The following is a 27,464-nucleotide window of genomic DNA, read 5'->3' as shown; positions in this document are numbered from 1 at the left end:
ACGATCGTCGTTTCCCCCGCAGTTTATCCACTGTTTATAAACGCATTATCGCCGAACCGGGTGAACCGCAGGAAAGCGATCGGAATAACCCCGCCGCCCACCACCTGCAGCGCGTGGTACCACGGGCTCGTTAAGGAACGCGAAATGCCGGTGTGGATCAATTGTGCAGCGTTCATCTGTATTTACGGGTCGGGGCGACGAAGCCGAGTTGGACGAACGCGAGCGAGCGAACGAGCGAGCGAGCGAGCGAGCGGCCGAGTCAGTTTCGCACGAGCAAGGCGCGCGAGCAAACGCTTTTCTCGCATTTTAGTCGATCGCCGTAGCTCGCGCACGACGCATGGCCGAACAAAGCGCCACGATCCAGAGATCTTGAGTAACAGAATTCGTAAACGAGTCGCGGCGAAGACATCCGTCGATCACCGAGCACATCGATCACTCGATCATCTATCGCGCGTGCACCGCAAACGCCGACCACAATTCGTCGCGCGATCCCGCCGACAAGCTTCTGGTGTCTTCATCGCGCCCGTCGCGTCTTCCTGTTCTCCGTTCCCTCGAAGAACGACCCCATTCCTCGCTGGGCCTTTTACGGGACCGGCACCGACTGGCCCCCTGCGCTTCACACCGGCCACGCACACCCGCGCGCTTCGCTCGACGTTTTCCGCTCGCACGCGAATTTCACGCGCCGCCGTGGCCGCCGACAGATCGGGCCGCCGAGGTGCGCCGGCCGTTCGTCGATCCGCCGGGAAACGTTCGATAACGTTTTGTTGGGAATAATAAAACTGGTTTGATCGAATTGTGCGTCGGCGTGTTCGATCGCGCCGCTGCCAAGCCAGATTGACACGCGCAAGGCGCGCCGGAAAAGCCGAGTGCGCTCAACGGCCGAGAGAAAACACCGGGGAACACCTGTTCGCCGTGCCGTGAGCAACAGGTAAGGGACAGAGCCCGCTTTCCCTAACTTTCCATTAAATTCGACCGCGCTCTGCGCGAGCTTCCGCTCGACGGATTTACTAAAACTAATCGTTTTTCACCTTGTTTTTTATTTTTAAACACTTTTAAACGACGACGTGTTTCTGTTAGAAAACGTTTCTGCTTCCTTCGATTTTGCAGCGATTTTGTACCGCGACGCTTCTCCGACGAGCAATCAATTCATTCAACGAATAGCACGCGAATCTTTTACGATCTCGGTAATTATAAATGAAAAAATTCACAGTCCGTCATTTTGACGCGTCTCGCGAGCAGTTCCCCGCGTTTCCCACGCGAGTCTCTTCGCGCTTTCTCTTCGCGATCAAATTGCTAAATTGAGGCATCGTTGATCCTAGTGTCTGAACTATGGCTGCACTTATGGCAGAATTAACTATTGAAACAATACAAACCACATCTGCAAAACAGATGCAATACACGTCGCAGTGTATGAAAAGTATGAAAATTACAAGGAGAAACAATTTCGTTTCTAATTTGTGAAACATGTAAAATTATTTCCAATTTAAATATAGATCGTCGTAGATCGAGGATTCCGGTGATTTCAACGCCGTGCTTCGTTTGTCCAGTGAACAGGATTCGGATCGAGCGACACTTTTTCCCCCCGATAATCGCGCGAGCGCGCTGCAGTTGCGTCGACGCGTCTCGCATATGTTCGCTGTGACATAAACGCGCGAAGCCGCTAGTTTAGCGACAAGGTATTGCCTTCGGTTCGCAGTTTGGTTCGCGGCGCCTCGTTCAAACGGCGCTGAATAATTTCATGCCGAACGCGAAAAGGTGGAGAGCAATTGTTCGACAGCCGAGATGCGCGACGGTCTCGCTTCTTCCCCTCGAAAACACGATCGGGGTCCCCGCGTTCGGATTCCACGAAACGGGATCAGAAGTTATCCAACACGAATTCCTAGTTTATTGGGCAATCGTTAATTATTCGTCGGCACACGATCAACGTTTGTTAAATATTGTGAGCCGCGGGAGATAACGACAAAAGCGTCACGATACCTCCTTATCTGACGGCCCGTGTGTCGTTATGCTTCACGCGTCGCTCGAGAGAACATGTTAGAGCAACTGTTGGGCAACGCGCTCGGGACCGGAGATCCATTGCACTTGTTGCTTCTGATCTTTTATTTTTATTAACTCGGAGCAATTGCTGTTACTTCTGTGGAGAAAAATTAAAAGTAATGTTTAACGTGATCACGTCACCGCGAACTATACCCTATACCATAGCATATAGACACTGTAGCATCGTTTACATCGTTTCCCGAATCTCTTCAATTCTCTCGATTATTTATTTATCGGACCGCCTTGTTGTCAATTCGAAAGTGTGCCGGCGCTACGATCTCCGCGATCCGCGCGCGCTTGCGCGGCACAATTCGCGAAGCAAAGAAGGTCGTTTATAAAAAGCGAGAATTCGTATTCACATATCAAATATGAATGCCGAGCGCACGTGTCGGCGGACGCTCCTCTAAAAATACGTTTTGATAAACGGTAGCGTAAACGCGTCGACCGCCTCCCACCTGTCTTCGAGACGCTCCCCGGATACCTGTTCGCTCGATGGACGGTACCCTTCGCCCTAATCGTTATCGCCGCCAATTACATAATTCTCTGATAAGGATAGTTCGGAGCTTAGTTGCAAGGTCAAGCATGAATGGGCACATTGTTGAGTAATCGTTGATAAGATCTCTCGCAGGATTTTCAGAATTAACTCGGCCAGACGAATTTCACTGTGCGTCGCCGTTACTTCGTACGCGAGATTATGTTTATCTTCTTTCTGTATAGATAAGGTGGCACAAGCTCCTTTATTTGCGGCAACCTTGCAACTTGTAAAGAAATATCGCACGCGCGTATGTAAATGTCAACCGAAACACCGATTAGTACGAAACGGCGACGTTACGAATTAAATTGTCGCGCGGAAATATCGCCTATCCGGAGACCGGACATAATCTGACATAACCTGACATAATCCGCTAAAGTTAAATCTTCCATAGCTCTGCTAGATAAAAATTAAATTTCACTATTTATATCTACGATTCTATCAAACAATGTTTTCAATCCAATCTTTAATAATATAAAAATTACCTTGGAAAACAATTTCATTACAATTTTTCATTGTATTCTTTAAATAAATATAACAACGTGCGAACAGCTTGAAATGATTATATAAAAATTAGCAATGGTGCTTCGAAGTCGCCGCTTCGATCGTAAAGGGTTAACTCACGCTCTCCGTTTTCAAGATTCCTTGTAGCGCGCGCGCGCGCGAGAGCAGTATAACGCTCGGATGCACCTCGCCGCTGAGAGCCGCTTTGTATATCTATTTCCGGCATTTATAACATTTAACATCCCTGTAAAATGTTTACCCGTAAACTCGAAATTGGCAGGGGGAAGCATTTCGTGAATCATTCTACGCACGCGGCCGCTGAAAAAGCATTTCGCCCACCCACACGCGCGGCATACGCGCCGCATCGTTCTCATATAACTGGAACCTTGATTTTTCATTCGCGTTGCACGCGAAGTGAAACACCGTCTGCCAATTTTCAGCGCCCTCGTTTTGTTGCCTGTTGTCGGCTTTTCTCACGGCTGACGATGGGAGAACCAAGCATAATCGCGAACGGGCTTCCCTTTTTCTTTGCACGGTGATATCGCGGAATCGGTTTTCCCATTCCCATCGACGGAACATCGACATTCTGCTTCTGATCGCAAGCGACACGCGATGACGAGCACTGTCATGACTTAAAGGTGTTCCGATATCAATTACACGGATGCAGGTGGTCTCGTCGGGTCTTGCTAAAATACTGATAATCTCGAGCCGACGAATTTTCCGCGCGCCTCTCAAAAATTCCGGAAGCCCGGGGTTTATGTAATTTTTTCAACCGAGGCCACCAACGGGCTGAGCGACGGGCCAAAAAATATGCGCAGTTGATCCGACCGCAGCGACTGTAGCCAAATGCAACAACGGTGGACCAAGTTCAATGCCGTCGAAACTTTCACGAACGAAGAACCCGCCGCTATCTTCCGAGCCGACTGTTCCACGCTTAAATCTCGCCGCTTGCCCTACTAAAAGATAACGCGACGTCGTCTGTGCCGCGCGGCTCGCATCACGAAATGTTTCACTTGCACACCTTATTGCGAGCCTCGCGCCAGGAGTTTCGACGATAAAACCATTGTTAATCAGGAACGCTTTGTTTAACGCGGGCTCCGCGATTAAATCCGGACGATTGACTCTTGAGAGAGAGAGAGAGAGAGGGAGAGACGACTTGAAGGCGCCGCTGCAAATTGCCGTACCACGTGTCTATATCATTTTGACGGCGCAAAATTCATTTGCGATCGGAATTGGCACAATTTTGTAGAATTATAGAAAACAGAAGAAATTATACGAAATAAAGATAATTGTGAGAAATGAAGGAAATCGTGAAAAATGAAAAAGATTGCACGAAATGTGCTATTGAAGTGCTAAAAAGTGCTATATATTAAAAATATATTATGGAAATTATAAACGATAATTCGAAACCCTTATGAGATTTACGGAAATACATTGTTTCCGTTTCGTCGTAATGATAAAATGGAGGAAAAATATTGTGAGAGGATTTCTCGAAAGATAAAGAGCATTTTTATAGCGCATAATAATCCGCGATAATGTTGTTAATTCTGCAAAACATATTCGCAAATGCGGCGAAGTTCGAAGGAGGATGTTGAAAATGGAGCGTTTTTCCATTGGAACGTTTAATTGATGAAACAATGAAAGGCGGCGCTTTGATAACGCCTAAAGGGAGATTGCTCTATTCTTGCGCAGTGAATAGAACACGATAGGCGTGAATTTTATTATTACACTTCGTCGGCACTTTTGCATCTATCAATGTGCCTCGTTCTCGACTTACACGTGCTGATAGTCATCGTATTACGCATGTACCGTATACGATGGGAATAGGATGCTTCGTAGAAGTACATCAACAATCTTTGTTAAATGGGTGACGGCCATTAAAAAATACCAATTCCGTGTTGTTCTGTTTCTAAATTACAGAATTAATACGACAGTCGTAAATATAGGAAAATAAATACAATAAGTCACAAATTTAATTGTTAGTATGGTAATAAATTTAATAATTAATATAACAGCCATATATTTAACGGAATTGATACGACAGTCGTAGATACGATAATAAATGCAATAGTTACTGGTTAAACAGAGACTAAAATTCGGAGAATTTCAATCTATCGACAATAAAAATTCCACTTCGTATAAAAATCAGCACAAAAATTCCGAAGCGGTAATCGCGACGCTATTATCAGCCCGATGGCAATAAATCCGTTCTCGAAGAGAATCTTCGCGACGTCGTCGAAACAAATTCACTTTGCACAACCGCGCTTCAAATAGACAGTTCCAACGACTCCCAAAGATTTCGTAGGCCGTCCACCGTTGTTCCATAAATTTTTAATATCGTCGCCGCTGCGATGGCCGAACCGTCGACCGCGAGGTTCACGGGTAAGTAATCCGTGCTCGTCGCGATTCTATACAGAAGCGGAATGCTTGTTTTTAGTCTAGATCCAGACAACCGTTTTATCGTCGGCCGATTCGTTCGCTCGCTCGCCCGTTTGTTTTGTCTAACCGCATTTATGTTCCGCGACGACGATAGTTCTCTATCAGTTTCACGCGAAAAAAAGGAGAAGACGTTCCCTTCGCGGCGGACGATACCGGATTTTCGGATTTATCTGACACGTGGCCGACGATACACGTTATCGTCGCGAAAGTCCGGGGTCAACGGCGGGTTTTTGTAAAGTCAAATGAAAACGCCGCGGCGGGAGACGATTCGCCGCGCGGAATAGGGCCGGCGATGGAGATACACACAATAGCATCGCTCCGAGAATTGACACTTCGCCCCCGGGTTCCTCCTCTCGTTTCGCATACGTCTCGCTCGGCCGCGAATGTCTGCCGATAAACGAACAGCTTCTTATCGGCGATGTGCCGTAGTTGCGCGACTTCAATTAGACTTAGACGCGCCGTTTGAAAGAAATAATTGCACAGATAGCCGACGCGTGGAACATAGTCGTAGAGACAACGATTTCCGCGGCGTTCTTGCGTCGGCTTTGAGTGCTCGTTCAGAGCTTTACTTGTTCGCTGTTTTAATATTAATATTTAAATTGACATGTTATTATATTGGTGATAGCGTATATTAATGCATTAATTATTGTATTATTATATTAATATTTTTATTGAATAGTGATAGTAAATAGCATATAAAGTGGTGTTTATTATAAAATCTCTAATGTAGAATTTTTGATAAATGTTCCTAGAAGATACAATGCAATATAATAATACAATAATATAATGATATAACAATACCATAATATAACAATAAATTAATCTACAGAGTTGCGAAAAGAACGACCGCAGCCTGGCGCACTGCTCGTATTTCGCGAGTTGCATCGAACAAAGTCCTTATTGTGTCATATCTCGTTCACAGTCGTCGAAACTTTAATTACTGGTATCTGTACAAATAAGATAGAGTAGCTCTAACGATACGAATTGAAAAAGAATATCCTAATCTCCGAGCTCTCTTACCTTCGGATCCATCACTGTCTAAAGAGCACTCGCCGAATGCAACCACTTTGTTCTCGAGATTATCTATCCACCGCATCGAACTTTCTTTCACCGTTCAAGTGTTTCCTGTTTTTTTTCGAAAAATCTTTATCGATCACATTTTTACTATCAAATATACATATATATATAATTGAAGAGGCAGCTTGTGATCGGGTGCTCGTCGATGGATACTAATACTTATTATACTTCTTTCAGCGATAGCATTCGATAGAGTCGATGTACATAAATAAGATGAACAAGTAGATAAGTTAACGGCGGGTAACAGTTTTTCAAATTTTTTTCAAATAAAAGGGTTTACGTCGCCTCTGCCGTTAGACGGATTACACGGAGATAGTTAACGCGCGTTAATCCGCGTGGATCGGCGTTACATGCGCGCAAGATCCTGCGCGCGAGAAAGGAGACGCCGTGGAAGAGTGGCGAAAGAACGACGAGAATAGATATTCTCTTCGCCGACGGAATTTGCTGCTTATATTAATACGAAAATTATTTATCCTCCTCCGGTAGACCATAAACTCGCGAAATATTGTTCTTTCGCGCTCGCCGCGGAAAAGATTAGATCGTCAAGGTTTATTGGTTTACGTTTCTCGGTTCTCTCGGTTATCTCGCGATTGCAACACCGTTCCGCGACACGTTATTCTTTTCCATAACGCCGTTTGCATATCGTAATCTAAATATTGTACAAGTGTAAGGAATCGATGTTTTATATAACGATGAAAGCGGGACGTCGCCATTACTAGGAGCGAGCAATTTTTTTTATATTAATGAACTGTTTATTACAACATTGCTACACAATTATTCTACAATATTATTACCTTAATATGCTATAATTAAATCATATTACAACATAATATACTTCACATTACCGTGTCATTAGATTTTACATTTCTTTGAAGCGTCACTTCTCACTCGATAGCAACGTCCAACCGATCGAAGAAAATTCGATTGCAAAACGCTTGAAAAAAAATGTAAGAAAATTTGTTCGACTCCCGGGATGGAATGTACCGGTGGCAAAGAGCACGAAGAAGCAAAGTTCCTTTCGTTCCCGCGGGTACCACGCTCGTTGGCAGCCGAGGATCGCCATTAACTTGTCTATAAAAACGCAGAAATTGTTGGGCCGGGGTTGAGCCGGCCGACGCCACCGGAGAATTCCTGTCGGCTCTCGGTCTATCCGTATTAGCATGTTACTCGCGCGATTATAACCGTAATCAGCCGGTAATAACCCGGCGACGGTGGCCGGGGGTCCCTCGAAACGGTTCCATCGGCACCCGTGTCGTATCCGCGATTTCCTTCGCTTCTCTCGGCCGCCGACTTCTCTCGCCGCCGTCGACTTCGCGCCTCTTTTCCTTTTGCTGTTTCCTTTCCCTCTGTCACGGCTCGGCGGGTCAACAACATTCTGTCCTTCCAACAGCGACAGGCATTGTCTCGACCGCGATTCTCGCCTCCGACGGGATCGCGATCGGCGGGTTGCGCGAACGGCCGCGCGTAATCGCGCGATGCTCGCACCTCGCCGATGGTTGTGCAGTGTCTGGCGGACTCGTTCACGCCATCAACCCTGTGTCACTACGGTGGAAAAGCGTACGCGATGGCGATTTGATAGAGATGGGGCAGATTTTAATAATTAAGAAGCATTTTCTATTTGCTCATTTTATTTTATATTTTATTTGTAGCTGGATAAAACGCTGCGGTGAATAAGAAAATACCAAATATTTCAAGCGACAAAAACGACGAGTTTCTGCCAATTAAAAAAAGAATCATCCTAAATTTGCGAACACTCCAACCAGAAATTCTCACGAAAGCATGACGTAAAAATCGCTCAATGTTTCATTCAACCAACGCGATGATGCAACATTAACCAGAGTTGCAATTTCGAATTGTTGCTCGCTCTGACAAGCACACCGCTCCAACGCAAATAACCTTAACGTCGATAAAAAAAAGAATCGAACCTATCGCATAACGAAGTTCTCGTTGATGTCCTTTCGTTTCTCCGATTACAAGGCGCGCTCTTTATGTTAATATAAATCTAAGCTGGAATCGAGCGACGCATACCAATAATTTGCAGAACGAAACTTTTCTCGATAAACAACGAATAAGGATCTTGAAATAATGAGACGGAATTTGCGCGCGCGATCAGATTAGATAAGCAATTTTATCGTTCCGTTCTCTAATCGCATCTGTCGAAATGATCCGGTATCGTTTAACAAAATAATTAGATACGTTGCTTGAGGCGACGCTATTTTTATAAAACTCCTGCAGTCAATTCGCGAGGGCTAATTGCGTTCGAGCGACGATCAGCTAGCAATTTTTTTTCGCGAATTGTAGTAGCAGGAAACATTCCGTGAATTGTTGGAATGAGGAAAATCGAACGTTTTCACATCGCAAATGTGGAATGAATTTCCTGTGTTAATTAACAGCGTGCATTTTAGACGGCCGAGCGAGGACGAGTGTCAGATACATAGACAAGTTACTCGTTCGCGTCGCCACGATAAATATTTATTAACCCTTTTCACTCGAGCGGCGACTCGATGAAGCCACGATAAAGCCGACAATCAAGCCATAGCGATCGATCGAAGTAACACCCCTAAACTGACCACGCACATCGAAACAGACGAATTCACAAATGTTCCATCATTCGTATGTTACAGATAACACATTAACGAACATAAACCGTGTACCTAACGCGAAGAAACGAAATAGCTGCACAGCCAGGCAGTGATATGAAGAATACGCAAACCAACAATTATGGTATGTTCATTTTACTGTGTATTTAATATTAACGTCCGCCTCGTCGACAAATTATAGCGACAGAAAATTAGGATTCGATTAGGATTAAATCGAGGGGGGCTTTCTAAATACTTCGACAAGGTACGATGACAATAGTCAACGGATAAGATCGTCGGAACCGGGGCTAACTCGATGCCGGGCAAGAAAAGATGGCAGCAGCTTTTTCCGCCGCTTTCGCGCGCCGTCGTCCATCGTACATTCTCGGCGTGCAACAATTGCCGCGCCCGAAGTGGGTCACCTCTCCGGGATTTCATTAGGTTGCCGATCGGCGGCGGCGGCGGCCGCCTGTCCTCGACCGCAGAAGATTTATTCGCTTGCAAGAACAACTTAATCGACGGTGCACAAGACTCTCTCGCTACATTTCTCGCATGATAACGATCCACGGGCGCGATCGGATGCACGATGGCTGCCGTCGCCGCACACGTCGCAAGGGGGTGGCCTTTGCTTCTGGAAAAACCGGCGTCGGCCTTAACTCTCTTCCAGAAACGCGCCGACGACGGCTTTCTGGCTGGCCGGCTGGCTGTGAGGTCGCGTCTCGAGGTTACCGTAGTATTTTCGCGGCTGGCATGAACTGTCGATCACCTTTTTTGTTCGGAACTGGTTGTTCCCCTCCCCCCCTTCCCTCCCTCCTCCCTCGTCACTTGCTATACTTAAACGTAATAAAAGATAAAACGGTTCGGCCGCATTATCGAAGAATCCTGCCCTCGATTTTCCAAGAAACGCTCGTGCAACGAGCCGTCTCCTCCATTGGCTGGTGCACAGCGTCCTTCGAGGTGCACCTTCGCAAGAAACTAGGGACGTCCTTTCGAGGATCGCTATTTTCGTCGGCGGTGAACCCTTTGCAGTCGGCGCTGTTTTATATAGAAATTTGTAGTAGCAGCAGGGCAATGGTGATTAATAGGGGATCTCTTTTTTTATATTGTAGTTTTTCGTGCAGAAGAGTTTTTTAATCGTAGACGCAGGTTTGAAGGGGAAATTTGCGATGTAGCAAGTATTTAGGGTTCTGAAATAACGCAAAAATGCTTTCGTAAATCGACGTAAATATATTTCGTTATTGCATCTCAAGACGCCTTTTCGCAATTCTCATGATAACTAGCTCCCACCATTTAATCGTTTGAATTTATTAAACTGCGATAGCTTGACGAGCGATGAGAAGAATCAGCGGTTGCAGGATTAATCTTGAATTTGTATATCCGGTGCCATTATTCCAAGAACTGGAGAGGTCGTTTGATTCTATTGCGCCTCCACCGGCAGGCTGTTTTATAATTTGTTGTTTTCACCGGCGAACATACCGTCATCAATCATTCACTTCCTTCCTAAGAACGATGTAAATCGTAACTGTTTTTCCCGGTGATAATAAGTCGTGAGATTCGTCGATCCATCCGATCTATCCGCTAATCGATTTAATAGGAGGAAGATCCAAACGATTTTCGCAATCGACCGACGTATGACGACTGTATTATTTACGCGCGATTTTCCATCGCGGTTTCATTGAATTTTTATTCTCGTCCCTTGAAGTTTTAAATAATGTTAATATATATATAAAGAAATGGTATGAGAAAAATTGAATTATAATTTCGATTATTTTTCTCAATTTATTGAAGTTGATAGGCGAAGCAAATATTGCTGCAGATAATTTTAATATTTCAAAAAAATGATTTAGATCGATTGGCCTAGTCAGAAAGAAGCTATTTCGTTTTAATAGGCGTTCAAATATTTTCGCGAGTACGTGTTCTCGTATCTCCTATTACTCATTGCTGTTTTATGAATATTAATGGAGGACTGCGAACTAAGCTGAATAACATTGAACTAGAATGTAAGAGTATTATGCATTTGAAAATGTATCGTAAAACGTCTGCACGATAAACATAAATAATTTACAGCACGATCGTACATCCTTTGCAATACGAACACATATTATTTAATCAACGTTTTAACGGTCGCCCCCGTGATTCGAAAATTGCAACGTTAATTCGTGATTGGCTGAGAATCGGTTCGGTCGATTCGCTCGCCAGATATGGCTTTTCTATCACGGACAATGCATCCGAAGGCCCCGACCTTGTGCTACACCTGCAATGTGCACCGACAGAAATGCAAATTCCTCCTACGTAATCGTCAGGCGTTTGCTCGAATAACAACAAGGAAGAATCACTAAACAAAACCGGCAGCAACCAGAAAAGAGACGCGTTTGTAATGAATGCCACGTGGGACCAGCGGTCCGTGGATACTAATGGACTTTGGTAGAAAATAACATCGGACGCTATGCTTTCATGGAACAAACCATGTTTCGACGTTGATTAATGCGTTAATCTAAAGGTCAATAAATGAATCGTTCAGTTAAGAGTTTCGAGAATGTAATCGTTAATGCAATTAATAAGATAACGCGATGTTCAATGGCACGTTCTTAACTCGCGTTTTAATAATCGTCTAATTAAAGTGCATGAAACAATGCTTCGCGACAGAATATTTTCACGCTTTGTTTAATTGTTCTAACAATCGCTTTGTGGCCGATATTTGTATGTAGTAAAGTTCATTTTAATTCGATTAAAAATAGTTGGAAGGTAAATAAATTGAAGAAGGGTGGAAGTGGTCGTGAATTTGTTAAAATTGAAAAATAATTAATATTTGAGTAATGGTTTCTATTTTTCTCTTTGTATACTGAAATTAGGTTCTTTGAAATAATAGCTCACGAATGGTATTTACTCGATTAGTTTGAATGGAGGAAAAGTTATGCAAATGTTATGCGAGGAGTCCGGCGAATCCGTTCACGGTTTTACGTAGCGCGTTCCGATAATCTAGATCTCTGTGTCATTCGGCGGGGAACGTTGGTCAATTTTATCCGGACAAAGTTCGTTAATGGAAAGTTCAACCGGTTCAGCCGTCCACAGGACAGAGACCGCTGAACAATAAGCGCGGCATACGTGTTTACGTTAACCCTCGTCGGTGTCAGGGATTTTCGTAAACTTTGGAACTTCGTCGGTAACGAAATCTGGTACTTTGGAACATCGATGGTAACGACGCGTCGATACGACCGCGATACGACGTCACCGATCTACGTTGCACGCTTCAAAATATTTGGTATTGCACGCTGATAACGCAATTAACAAATAATACTATTAACGTGTTGCATAATTTGAGAAAAACAAACACGGAAGATATTTCGCGATCTTTGACTTTTCAATGGAACGATTCTGGGGTTTGTCAATTGTTTTATTAAGTATTTGAATGATTACAAATTTAGAAATTTGGTATTATTAAAAAATAATTAAATAATACTTAGTTTAAGTATAAATTATTATTCTAAGAATATTCTTTTATTAAAGAAGTTACATTAATGTTCGACGAGGTTTTAAATCATTCTTAATAACTCGCCGCAATTGTTATTACTTTTTCCCAGGAGTTAATAGAAAATTAGCTGCACGTATGTACTAAATAACTATTTCAGGCTCGATTTAAATGTCATTTAGCATACAAATGACACCGGAGTATATAATGTCAATGACACATTGATAGGCTGTAAATGCTTACGTCAATGCAGATCAGCCGACAGTATTTGTTAGAAAGTTAAACTAAGTAGAGCTCCGCTTACGAAACAGCGCATGAAATCGGAAAAGTCAAATTGCCCTGTCTTATTTTAACGACGACTTGGACATCGATCCTAGATAATTCTATAAATTATACTTCCTTGAAAAAGCTAAAAATTCAGAGTGAAATTTAATGACAACGCGGAACAAAGTGAGTCATTATAGCTTGACGTAATCGACAAAAAAATGGCGCTAGACATTTAACGATTTCGCTACTTTTAGCAGACAATAGATAGAGAAATGCTACTGTATTTTAACAATTATATCGTTTGAAATAATATACAATTTATAACTTTCTTTCGTGTGATTTAATTCTCTGCTTCAAACTTCGAGTCAAACTTGAAAGTCAGAGTATTATAATAAATTATATAAATATAGTACAACCATAGTATAACTATAGTACAACATTTCGTACTAGTTTTCACAGTACATATACGAAAATGAAATGCAAAGAAAATTAGTACAACTACTGCATTTCCGTTCTGGTCGCGCGTACGTACGCGTATGCGAGTCGCTCGCGACGTATGTAAATCCAATGTAACCGTGAACGAAGCGTGCGCGCGTTCGTGACGTGCGCTTTGTTTTTCCAGTGACACATACGAAACATGTGTAAAACACAAGCGTGGCATTGCTCGGGCCGTTTGATAAGCGCGTACGCAACCGGCCAATCGGTCTTCTCTTTCCGGCACACACCCACTTGTTGCGCAAGAACAATACCGTCTACATCGTCTAGATCGTCTACGTTGTCGTCGTCGGTCCGTCCTCCGTCGCGGAGTAGGGAGGCGAACACGTATGAACGGTAATCGATCCGAAGCAAACAATTTAACTGGGAACGCGGCGTTTCTTTTTTACCTTCCCCTGTGCGACCGCTATCTCATCAACGATCGCGCGGCCGGGACGATTGCAACTAACAGGATACCGCGGCGTGAATATGCAATTAGAAATCCAAGGAATCTCTCTTGACACCTTCGTGAGAAACATCATCGACGACGCTTTTTCCTTGTAACATTTCTTGGCCAGGCGTGTCTGCGTCCGTGCGCACCTCCCTCGCCCTTATCTCGCGGCTGGTTCGCTCGACAATTTGCTTTGTTTGCTCGCGAGACAGTCAACCCTTTACGGTGTAATAAAGATTTATAATAGTGTATTATTATTATTATTATTATTATTGGATTATTAAATGTTGGATTATTGTTATAAGTTTTCCATTTATGTATGATTATACAGAACACCATAGTTCCATTGAATTTTTAAAATATGGCAGAAGTGTTAGCACACGAATTTCAGAATTTTGTATAAAAAAAAGATACACCGACGACGATAACTCTAGAACGCGTCCGCCCTCCTTCGCTCCGAAAAAATTGCAGAGCAAAGGTCGAAGTCGTTTAAGTGACAATTAATCGCAATCTTCCAAGCTGTTAATTATTAGATTGAGTTAGCCTTCGCAATCATCTTTGTTTTGGCTCTGTCTGTTTGCCATCAATTTAATCCTTACACGTGTCGTCTTACGATTAACCGCGTCCGCGACCGATAATTGTTCCTCGCGAATCTTTAAAAAATTCAATTGGTTGATTCGACTATGCAATTTTTCTCAACTGTGCATTCTACTTTAATTGTTTGAAACAAGCGTAGATAAAAGGAGACGTTCCATCTGTTTCGCAAAGTGAAATACCAGTTTCCCGCAACATTTTAGCTTCCGAATTTCTATTTAGAAAAATGTTTTCACGTTGCCCTAACCGAAATTTTATTTTTAGAATACTCTCGATATCCAAACGTCTCGTAATCTAATCGTTGTATCGTTTAGATACACTATCGTCTAGCTGAGAAGTTGAATGAAATTTTTAGATAGTAGAGTGGTTCGGTACATCGGTTTCTTACAAAATCAAACGATGGGATGCCGCTGCCGCACTTCGAAACTCTATTTCCATTTCCTGCGTTCTAAAGCGCGAAGATCGCTGCGCCGAATCGACTTATCCGATCTATCATCGATCGATATGCATATCTTTGGTGGAAAAGTACGAAGGCGGTATCGTAAGAATAATTTTCGGCTACTATCGCGACTATCGTTTGATTCTAATCGAAAGGCACATCGATCAACGCGGATTATCCTCGCCTTCGGGCTGTCGCAAAATGACAGCGTATCCGCTGTTGTAAAACATAAAATACGATGCCTGAAAATCCAGTCGCCTAAGCAAAACCTAACAACATACTACGCGCAATGTAATAATATAATATCCACGCCGCATTAAAGATACCATAAAGAGAAGGTAACGGCCAATCATCGTTCGAAAAAATGATTAAAAATTGTATAAAGAAACTGTACGATCAAGCCAGACGCGTCACAAGTTCTCCATTTGTTATATAATTCGAGTAGCCGGGCTGGTGAAAAATGCTTGCACCAATCTCGTCGAGTGAGCGACAGGTGGTTAAATAACGAAAGCCGCATCAATCTTAGAAACTGGGTAATCATGCCCGTGGAAAAATTGATGGAAACAGACCAAAGAGACGGCGCGCTCGCGCTATCAACACTTCGCTAGACGTGATAATGGATCGCCTCATCATCAGTCTCTCAAGGACTCAATAGCAACCTCTCGAGTTTCAAGGATCCTGCCGCGGACGTCGCAAGATTCGATACGAATAATCCCGGGGCTCGAGGAATCGGAACACGTTGCTCCATCCAGCAGATAGAAATTCTTCTAGAAAATTAGATAAACGGCATTATATTCTAGAGATAAATACACAAATGGTGGCGCAAATAGACAAATCTCTCTCTCTCTCTATCTATCGTTCTCGAGTTCAAAATCATTCGCGACCCGTCTATTGGATCATCCGATCAAGTTTTATCGACTTCATTCGATCTCGGAGAATACGCTGATCGCCTCACTCGTTCAGCATGATTCATATCGGATCTGTTGAACCTGAGATGACTTCTACCGACTCCATTCAGTTTAGAATAGCCTGCCTTTTTGCGTCTGGCCTGTTTTACGTATCGCATCTCGACGGATCGGAACAGTTTCGCTCCAGTTTCTGGGGTTCGACTCGGCGTCGTAACTAGGCTTTTGTGTTCGGTGTGATTCATCTCCGATCTCTCAACTATCGTGAGATACACACGCGGTTCTAAAGTCGCAGATGATTTAAAGAGTATTCTCTGTGCTTTGTTAATCGCGTATATCGAATTTAGAATTTTCTTAGTTATTATTTGGGGTATTATATTAATTATTATTGCATGCATGTTAATTATTAATTTCATATATTTATTCGAACACCGATATTTAGTCTGATCAGGTTAATGCTGAAAGGATGACTTACTTGACAATATTTTATTCCAAAAGGTTCGAACGTCTGTGTGGTTAACATTGAACAAGATTTCTAAGCGGAGCATAGAAAATCGTAGAATTCGTAAATTATTTGAGAAACAGTCCTGAAATTACTTCGTCACATTCGAAGACGCGTTTCAACATCGATGATTGTAGTTTTGGTTGGCGGTGCGGTGCTTCTATTTTCATATTCCGATACAGCGTTACGTACTTTACGTAATCTAGAAGCGACGAATTCAATGGAATAAATATAATGCACAAGTTTATATAAACATCGATGAAACTCTCTCTCTCTCTCTGTTAATTACCAAATTCTTTGACATTTCAAGATAAAAAGCACGTATAATTTACATTACAATAAATACGAGGATAATCTCTTATGAGATAAAGGTCAGACTCCTCTACTCGTACAAAATCCTCATCTTGAAAGTAGGCCAAGGGGTTAATCATCATTCCCCGACCCCCAAATTCGCCTGACCCGAGTATCTAACTGCCCGAATATATATTTTTTTTTCCAGTGGGAGTGAACGGCAAGCAAGTGGTAACAAACGGCAAAGAGGATTACGCGGACAATGAGGAGGAGGTCGATGCCGTGCAGGAGGCGATCGGCGACCTTGGCAGATGGCAAATTTACGTGTGCCTGGCAATCTCGCTGGTCAAGTTCCCGATCGCTTGGCACCAGCTCGCGATCGTCTTCATGGCGCCACACCAGCAGTACAACTGCACCGCGCCAGCCAGCACAGCATCGTTGGACCAGTGCACAGTCAATGTCAATGGTACGCTGACGGAGTGCACCGAGTGGGAGTACGACAAGAGCACGTTTTCCGAGACGATCACGTCGCAGGTAATTGTTCTGATCGATCGCCCCCGGTTTACAACCCCCTCCACCCTCCACCCTCGACCCTCCCCTTCGAGCGGGCTCGTTTGCGGAAGCGGCGGTAATCGATGAAATTAAAATTCCAGTGACGTGGAGAGAGTTCGTAGAGTTTAATCTTAATGATATTTCGCTTGAGAATGTTTGTTCGTCAAATTTACGGCGCGCATGAGTAGCACGCGGTAATCTCGTTTACGAGAGAGAAAGAGAAAGAGGATATCTCTCACGAAATGGATCGCATCGCGTGAAAACCGTGATTAAAAATAATAATATACTACAAACATTTTGGTTAGGTAAGTGTCCCGGTTAGTATGCTTTCCCAGTTCTTTATTCTTTGTATTGTTCATTTAGCAAATTATACTGCACCAAGTGAAACGTATTCCACTAGATGTATAGTCTTTCTTTCGAGCATTCTGCTTAGTTTGCTTCTTCCTGTTTCCTTTTTTAAATTCACAATAGCACAGTGCACATAAAACAGCGTTTAATTTAGTTTTATTTTGTTTGATAATCGATGCGACGTGTACAGTGATTTTGAAAATAGTTGCATGGATATGGTAAGAGATTTCTATTTTGTCATCGAACAGTATCCTTCTCTCCGATGATCGAAGCGCAAGATTAACGAGCGTGTTCCCGTTTTCGCGCATGCCTGAAACAGTTCTAAATAAATTTTTGTTTATTATTACATTATTTCAGTGGAACTTAGTATGCAGTCGAACGCATTACGCCAATATCCAGCAATCTATTTTGATGTTCGGCGTACTTTTGGGCAATATTATATTTGGCAATCTAGCAGATAGGTACAGACAAATATTGATTCATTACGTGTAATCTGTCGATTTTCAACAATTATTATTATTATTATTACATATATACGACGGTGCCGTCGCTGGGACGTGCGATTCAATAAATATATGTTAATCGTTTGCCATAGATATGGCAGAAAGATGCCGTTGATGGTGTCCGTGATACTCCAGCTGATCTCCGGTGTCGGGTGCGCGATCGTGCCATGGTTCCCGGCGTTGTTGCTCATGAAATTGCTCAGTGCCTTGGCCACTGGCGGCACCATGGTCACCAGTTACGTTATTTGTAAGTAATCAGTATTTTTCTATTAATTATTTTTCTTATTATTAATTTAATATTAACAGAAATCGAGCTGGGGACAGACAACCCTCTTGACGACGCGTTGCACCCTCGAATAATATACTAATTAATACTTTCAAAATTTCTTTTCTAAATAATTGTAAAATAAACCCTAAGAAGAGTATTTATATTATTACAAAAATTCTATATCTTATTAAAATATATTTTATTATCCTAGCTTATTCCAAATAAAATATTGCAGATATTGCAGGCTTTGCGCAAATTTCTAGCTAATTTTCTGCTTTAACAATATACTTGTTCTTCGAGTATTTTTGCCGGTATTTTTTATGGCTATAATGACACTTTCTAAATCAGGATAATTGTATTTCTCTTAAAGACGACCACGTAAAAATAAATGCACCGAACGAAAAATATCACTTTCTACCTTATGTAAAAGGGGTATAAAATCAGATCTCTCTCTCTCTCCGAATTTATGTAAGACATTTACGGAAACGTTGGAACGATTAATTCCCGCAGGTATGGAGATCGTCGGCACGCAATGGAGGGCGGCGATCACAGTACTTTATCAAATTCCATTTAGTTTGGGCCACATGTCGCTGGCTGGCCTTGCATTTCTATTCCGTCACTGGCAGCACCTGCAGCTCGCGATCACCCTGCCCTCGATCATACTTCTCAGCTACTGGTGGATCGTTCCCGAATCTCCTAGATGGCTCCTGGCGTTCGGCAGGCAACGGGCTGCCTGCAAGGTCCTCCAAAAGGCTGCTAATATTAATAAGATTGAGAACAAGGACATTCCAGACTTGGTCAGGCAACACTGTTTGCATCAGGTAACGTATAACTTCTTCTTTCCAAAATTCATCTATGCATTGTATTTATAATATAGAAAAAAAAAATAGTTAAATCTTCGTTTACTGAATCGACAAATTCTGATTTTAGAATTCCAAGCGCACAGAGTCGGACCACAAGGCGTCCTTCATGGACCTGTTCCGCACGCCGAACATGAGGGTGAAGTCCCTGTCGATCTTCTTCAATTGGATCGTCTGCGGGATGGGTCTGTTCGGGATGTCGCAATACATAGGACAGGTCGGCGGCAACATTTTCCTGAATTTCACGGTGTCCGGCGCGATTCAGATACCTGGGAATTTCGTTGCTTGGTGGGCGATGAACAGACTGGGAAGAAGGATCACGTTGATCGCCAGCAATACGATCACCGGTGTCGCCGCTCTCTTGTTGATCGTCGTGTCGAATGGTGAATTGCTGTTTCAGATCATTTCTACTTGGCCCATTTCACTTTAGAGAATATTATTAATAATATTAAATACTATTATTATTATTATTATTAAGAAAATGAAAAGTGTTTAATGATACTGATCGCTATCCGTCTCGTTTTCAGATATCGCATGGCTTCGATTGATTCTAGTCTGTACTGGCATCGTCGGTATGTCGGTCTCCTTCACCACGGTTTACTTGTTTTCCGGCGAACTATTCCCCACGGTTGTTCGAAACATTGGCGTAGGCACCAGCAGCATGTGCGCGAGAATAGGCTCCATCACGGCACCGTTCGTCGTCTCTTTGGTAAGCTTGATTATTAATTATTAAATATACGCTTATCCATAAATTATAGATACTATAAATATTATAGATAATATCGATACTATAAATATTACAAATATTATAAATATACGCTTATACTATTAAACAGTAATGTTTACACAGTGAATATATATAAGTTCACGTTTCACTAAATTGATTAAAGGAATTAAACAGTTTATGCAGTTTTTTAAGGATTATTTAAATTATCAAAATTGCTAAATACTTATTTTTGTATTGTATATTGGTTATCCACATTTCCACCCTACATTGCAGGATCATATTCAAACATGGCTCCCGCCGGCGTTCTTCGGAATTCTGCCACTGGTCGGTGCTGCCCTCTGTCTTCTATTGCCTGAAACTGTTGGCTGCACGCTGCCGGAAACGCTTCACGATGGCGAAGAATTTGGAAAGTGAGAGCTTCTCCGCATATTTTAAAATAATTCATTATTTGCTAATTAATATTCTAACGTTTCATTTAATATTATTTATTATTATTTACTTAACATTATAATCATCTAATATTATTACTAATTTTTAAATACCTTGCTCGACGTTTCTGCAAAGTGGAATTTACACAGATTTGAAAATAAATAGCTTATTCGTAATTTATTATATTATGTATTAATTCATGCTAATCCTTTGTTTCTTTCAGGAAACCGCGCAAGATAAAGAAGAAGCCGAAGGATATCGAAGCGGAAGCGGCACTGTGAACAATAACTGGCAAGCGAACGCCGCGCGACGGAGTGTTTTCTTAAAAAACGATTAGTAAAAAAAAGGCGAAGTGCAACGAAAGAACATAGCGAAATCGAGAACATTGATTTCTTCTTTTTCGTAGAGTAATAATTAGGTGTACATACATATAAGTAATACTGAGATCATTCCGCGTTCTTATTTATTACGTTTACATTCACAATTTTTAACGGCATACGACGACCACTGTATTTTTCTTCTTCTTTCTTTTCCTCTTCTTCGCGCATACCTTAGAAACATATCAACTCTCATATTCCGTGCTGAAATTACCTTTTTGTCATTCGTAAATCGAACGTGATTTCGAACAAGCGTGTCCGCGCGAAACAATGGAACACAACCCTCTCTTTAGCCGGGATAGAACTCAGAACAGAAGAAGGTTCCATTTTGTTGGACAGATATTTTTGATACCGATGTTTACAAGACCATGAGGGAAAGCATTATCTACTGCCAACTGACAGTTGCGAAGGAAGTGCCTTGTACCATTTGTATGCGAATGTATAAATAGATCTTATATTTTATAGACGAGATATTTCATTGTTCACCATCCATCACCCGATTATTTATGTTTCCTTCTGGCGAGGTAATGGGGGATTTCATTTTGCAGCCCTGTCTTTATGGGGTCAGTAATTATTGCAAGATGCTAAAGGATAATTAATTACACTGTTGAAAAATTGTTTACTTACTTTTTATAATTTTTATCAATTTTCTCGCATGATACGATAATTCGAAAGTTATTCCTTTTTATTCGTCTGCTTTTGGAAAAAATTTTGAAAAAGAGATAAAGTTTTTACTATATAATTAACTATATAAATTTACAGTGACTGACAATAATAATATTTTTTTCGTATTTTTACACTATATCCGCACATATTAATTAAAGTAAAAAGGAAATAAACAAGTTAGATTTACGAGTACCTTTTTAAATGGCCTTCGCTCTCTTCAAGCAAGAATGATAAATATTTATTAACGGGCACGAAACAAACTGGAATTTGTGTTTCTTACTGTCGCGAGGGGCTCGCAGCCCCGCTCTCTATCTAAATTCAAGGTCCACGTACTTTTATATGCCTCATTGACGAACGGTTTTTCTTTATTTTGTGGTTGAAACTGGTAGTTAAACGGCAGCCTGCGCTTGCTGCTCCTGCGAAAACATGACCTAACCGGGAATGAAAATCGCGGCGTTTTGTACCTGTTGCCTTTACCTTGATTTTATGGAGGAAATCCTTATGCGAGTCGTTTAACTCGGCTGCTTTCGATAGAAAAATGGCGACGCGAAGATCGAGCTGAGGAATCAGAATCACAATACAGGTAAGTCATGGTAATTATTAATATTGTCTACTAATATATAATTTATGAATTCTATTATCTGTGAATAATAAATCATAAATTATGAATTCGATATACCTATAAATTATCAATTATATTACCATAAATATTCGTGCACTTTTAATCGATTTTTAATCACTACAATTATTTTCAGTAATTACTGCTCTTGATCGCAATATGATACATCTTCTGCCACTTATAAATCCATCGTCATATGTAAAAATAAACGGAAACATCGTGGACGTAGTTTTTTATGTAACCATTTTCTAATACGGTTGCTACAATATTCTCCCGTTTCGAAAATGAATTCGTTGCAATTATTAGGCAGCCGCGTGAAATCGGTATCCCGGTTGCAGCGTCCTCTTACGCGGTAAACAGTCATGCATCAAATGCGTTATTGAATGCATTTCCGTTTACCGGATGAAACGGTTTAAACGTTAAAAGTGCCCCGATGACGTTGACCGGTCTTCTCTCTGTCGGTGCCTTTTTTACGGAAACAGAACACACAAACGCGGCCGCAACAATTAACGGAAATTGCGATGATCGTGTACACAAAGTTTACATAATACTGTCGCCTGAATGTAAATCCTGCTGCGTTTATCATCTTTTGTCCGGCGCCGTGTCCGTGGAATATTTCATCGATTTACACAGTTCGTGGGATCGCAAACATCGTCTTATTATTTAACGAAATTAATTATGGTAATTTTACGCAACGCTTTACTTGGTAATAAATTTGAAAGATTTATTTTAATGCAGGATGCAACTTTGTGATATGTAAAGTATAATTCTTTTAAAATTCTTCACGCCACTTCCCCTTACATAAATAATCACATTGTCGAGCTATTCATAGCAGGAATAATTTATTTACCTCTTAATCATTAATCTATCCAATGCAATAATTAACATTAGACAGTACCAAGTTTAAACAAATGTTTTTCTGTCAACATGTATCTCCGCGATATGTAAAGTGCAATTCTGAACTATTCTAGTCACGTTTTTTTCACGCGAACGGCCATTATGCAAAATGATTTACGACAATAATCGTCAACGAACTTTTATCGTAGAAACGAAAACGGCGAATCGTTGCGAAATTTCCTGATAAATTGTCCCATTTCAAGATCCATCGACGATATCGTCCCGTCGTCGTTTTGTAGCGGGATATATACGTGTAAATTGTTGCTCCGGGACGTACGGGTAATTACAAAACGGATTGATCGCGATACGAAAGGAGAGGCCGCAACAGCGATTTTCAGTCGGCGTTGCGAGCCGTGTGCCGGCAGCAGGAGAGTCTCGCATTTCGTGGCTTCCCTGTATATAAAGTGCTATACGGGAATCGACTATAGCGGCATTCTGTTGTGGACCGTTCCAGGCAGAAGGCCAATTCCGTTCTTCGGGTGCAAGAGTGACGGGGCACGCCGTGTGTCCAGAGGACATTAACATTGGATAGCCTCTAGCCTCCAGTTCTTCCTACCACTTTGGTCGCCGCGCTGCTCGCCGCTGATCACGCTCCGGTAGCCGAGATTTAAACACAGGTGAGTCCCTGCGAATTGCTTCTCGTTTGCAAAAAGTCAAATCTAGTCGTTGCATAGTTTGCCCTTTTTTTGTAGAATTTTTTTTTATCAATTTTACATAGGAAAAATATTCGACAAAACGCTGGGATAGAGAAGCTGAGAAATAAATCAATTAAAATTAGTGACAACGTTAACGCTTCTTTTTTTCTTTCAACGCTTTCAACTGTTATTTTTAAAAGAGAATTTTGAATTGTGGAATTAATAAGAAACTGGTGCGAATCTTTCGAATTCTTAAATTATTTTTATGGATATCATTTTGGAGAAATATATAGACCTAATAATATGAATTAATAGATCTTATAAAATTTATTTACACTCATTACGTTATAGCCTAGATCTTATAAAATTTATTACAACATTATTTCAATCGTTTTTTTAAACATTTTTATACCGCGCTCTTTGGAGACTACATGTTATTAGAAGCTAGTAGAATAATAATAATAATAGTAACGTCAGATTAGAGTAGAATGAGACACAATGAAACTGATTAAACAGATGAACAACAGATGGACAATTATTGCGTTTGAAAATGTTCGCGTGACAGTGCAGTCATCCGTCATTGTATCGAACAAAACCGGGGACAGTTGCATCCCCAAGGTATCCGATTAAATCTTTCGCAAGCCGTTTAAATGCACCGACGTTAATTGAACACGGAAATGACAATGTTAAATTAAGCGTGCACACGCGACTCCACTTTTTCCTCCATTTACCACCGTTTATTTTTACATATTTTATTCATTGAATCGAGCAACGTTTATCGATAATTTCATTATTCCAAGTGTCCAAGAGAAATGAAAATTGAATTCATGATCGAATATGCGTACCCCATGAATTATGCATGAGATCTACGAATCCAGTTTTTTACGTAACAGCGTTTCGATATTTGTCATTGGAATACACGATCTCTGGAGATAACAACGATTTCGTAGGAAAGAAAGTGCTGTGTGATCATGTTCGAATGAGATGACTGCTCGGCTACAGTGTTTAAGTGTGGTCGATGATTAAATATGTTTAGCCTAAATAAATGTATTTAGCATAGTTAAGAATATTTAGCTTAATTAAATATACTCAGCATAGTTAAATACACTTAGGTTCATTTAATATATTCAGCATAATTAAATATACACAACTTAATTTAATATACTCAGCACAATTAAATATACCCAGCTTAATTTAATATATTCAGCATAATTAAATATACACAGCTTAATTTAATATACTCAGCACAATTAAATATACACAGCTTAATTTAATATACTCATTCTCGTAATAATGTCTCCATCTATTTCAATGGACAATTAGATCTCCGATGATTAAAATGTACCTACCTTCATCATAAATTAACATTACTATAATTGATTCTGTTTACAGTAATGCGGTGTCTTTTCCTCGTCGCCTTTCTGGCAATAGCCAGCGGCCACGACTTCGAAACACTTTTCTCGTGGAGCCTAGTCGACTTCAACTTTCCAAATGATAGTCTTCGTGACGAGTTATTGTCCAAGGGTGACTACATCCCCGAAAATAACATGCCCCTTGGATTACACGTATGGAAGGACAAGATCTTCGTCACTATACCACGATGGAAGAAGGGTGTCGCGGCCAATTTAAATGTTATCTCGAAGAACGACAAATCGCGTACGATTTATATATTATTATATAGTATATAATTGAAATTTCCATAGGAAACATTAATGTTGCCATCTCCGGGATTTGTTGAGATTAATAAATCAATTACTTTTGGTTGTTTTTTTCAGAGTCTCCGAAATTAACTCCGTACCCTAGTTGGGAAGCAAATGACGTACATTCACCGGACAGCATAGTCAGCACTTTCCGCGTACGGTCGGACGCCTGCGGTCGGCTATGGGGTGTCGATACCGGGATCGATGGGGTTCTGGAAAATACCACCGTCGTGAATCCCGTTCGAATTTTCGTAATCGATTTGAACACGGACAAGGTGAGGCATTTATTCGCTTGATTTATTTCTCGGTAAAAGAATTATTATTACTTACAGTTAATAGGGGATGAAAATAATTGTATTATAATTACAGATAATTAGAACGTACACGTTGAAGGATTCCGATCAGACGCCCAACACCTTCTTCGTCGATTTCGCGATAGAATCTGATCCAGATAATTGCGACGACACCCACGTTTATATCTCCGATATCGGCGGTTATGGTTTGGTGGTGTATAGCTGGGCTAAGAACGACTCCTGGCGAGTCTCGCACAATTATTTCCACTTCGAGCCTCTTCAATGTACGAATTTTTCATTATATTTTATTTACAGTATAGTAAAATTGATTTCACGTATAAGGAGATTACAGTAAATTCAGATTTTAATACAATTGAAAATCAAACAATAGATACTGCATTTCTATGGATACAAAGCAATGGTTTCAACGCTTTGTTCAATTTTTGAGTTGAAAAAATAACATTTTAAAAAAGATTTTAGAGGACGATGGATGTTCGATTAAAAAATTATTATTAATGTGTTGCAGGCAACTTCAACATCAGCGGCTACAGTTTCCAATGGACGGACGGCGTCTTCGGTTTGTCATTGTCTCCGAAACGTAGCGACGGCGACAGGACCCTGTACTTCCACGCCATGTGCGGCACCATGGAATTCTCGGTGCCCACGAGCGTTCTGCGAGACGACGCGACGAAGAGATACGAAAACTATTTCGCGTTCAAGGTAGAAGGTAGCAAGGGACCGAACACGCAGGGACCTTCCTCTTTGATCGACCCGAACACCGGCATCGACTACTTCGCTCAGGTCAATCAAAACGGCGTCGGCTGCTGGGACACCGGCGTCCCATTGAACCCGAACACGTTCAGTAAGTAGCAAATCATTTAACAAATTATGAAATTAATAATTATATTAATAATCACTCGATCTCGTCCACGAAGTTATTTTCCTTACAAAATTTTAGATATATCAAATATCTATTTTATTTCATTATTTTTTATCTGTTTATATTTCATATTAAGCAAACAAGTGGCAATGAATATTTAAAAGTCACCGCAACAGCTATTTTTAGCAACAATCGTTTCGCTATCCCGCCAGTTCCGTGCTCCGTCTAAACAAGACACGTCCATCAATTATCTCGTCCGTGGAAACAAGGCAGGATCTTTAATTTCTGATTAATAGAAATTACCGTCTAGGAAATTGTTTCTCCGACGCGTTTAATGTCTCATCTATTATCCTTATGCAACAGGATTCCAGGAACTCCGTTAAACAGAACGGCAACGATAGATTCGATTTATTCTCGTCTGTTCCAGTCAATGTGGCACAAGATAACACGACGCTGGTATTCCCGAACGATTTATCCATCGATTCAGCGGAAAACAAATTGTACGTGCTGTCCGATAATTTGCCGCAGTTGGTGTTCTCGCAGTTCGACCCGCAAGAATGTAACTTCTTCATTACGGCGGCGTCGCTCGATAAATTAACAGCCTCGTGCAAGAGATCGAATTAAGAGGTAATCGAACTATACCGTGATATATGTATAATATCGTACGATAAATCTGTCGCTTAGGCTACCAAACCTGTCTTTTTTTTTAAATATTGATGGTGTTAGTTGAAAGAAACGTTGGTGCGACGGAAATGAGGATACGTCTGTCATTGGAATAAAAGTTTACGTAACTATAAACAATTGTATTTTCATTCGTATGCTTAAATCGGTTATGCGAATAAAAATGACGAGAGTATCAGGATCCCTTGCGTCTACATTTATTTGTACATGCTTGTTATACAAAATGAATATTCGGGATCGAAACATGAGATACGTGAAAGCAGCTTGTAATGTTGTTTAATTGATACGTTAACTTTGTTACATTAACATGTCACAGTTTAGCTGATTTTTGTCTACGCGGCGGACAATATTTTTGTTAATTAACAATTCGCCGTTGGTGTCGGGTGACATTTCTGTCTCTAAAATTATTTACGCAAATGTCAGCTTTTGCGACTATTAATTCGTCGCTCTATCTCTATTGTTTTATTTC

At 41.3% G+C, this 27,464-nt stretch overlaps 2 protein-coding genes across 2 annotated transcripts; both read left to right on the top strand.

The window, feature by feature from the left end:
• Nucleotides 1-266: 266 nt before the first annotated feature.
• Nucleotides 267-21,088, top strand: LOC144477103 (organic cation transporter protein). Its single transcript, XM_078194565.1, has 10 exons — nt 267-928; nt 9,214-9,313; nt 16,769-17,094; nt 17,818-17,921; nt 18,056-18,210; nt 18,742-19,052; nt 19,162-19,474; nt 19,619-19,800; nt 20,092-20,228; nt 20,471-21,088. Exons 2-10 carry the CDS (start codon nt 9,286-9,288, stop codon nt 20,526-20,528), a joined length of 1,614 nt encoding a protein of 537 aa, XP_078050691.1. The 5' UTR covers nt 267-928; nt 9,214-9,285; the 3' UTR covers nt 20,529-21,088.
• Nucleotides 21,089-23,146: 2,058 nt separating this feature from the next.
• Y-f (yellow-f) lies at nt 23,147-27,382 on the top strand. Its single transcript, XM_078195111.1, has 6 exons — nt 23,147-23,423; nt 24,834-25,097; nt 25,217-25,416; nt 25,511-25,718; nt 25,961-26,296; nt 26,742-27,382. Exons 2-6 carry the CDS (start codon nt 24,836-24,838, stop codon nt 26,936-26,938), a joined length of 1,203 nt encoding a protein of 400 aa, XP_078051237.1. The 5' UTR covers nt 23,147-23,423; nt 24,834-24,835; the 3' UTR covers nt 26,939-27,382.
• Nucleotides 27,383-27,464: the final 82 nt, after the last annotated feature.

The sequence above is a fragment of the Augochlora pura genome, chromosome 11, assembly GCF_028453695.1.
Source record: "Augochlora pura isolate Apur16 chromosome 11, APUR_v2.2.1, whole genome shotgun sequence".
Lineage (NCBI taxonomy): Eukaryota > Metazoa > Arthropoda > Insecta > Hymenoptera > Halictidae > Augochlora > Augochlora pura.
The sequence above is the reverse complement of the archived record's forward strand: the minus strand, read 5'-3'. Positions and strand labels throughout refer to the sequence as shown.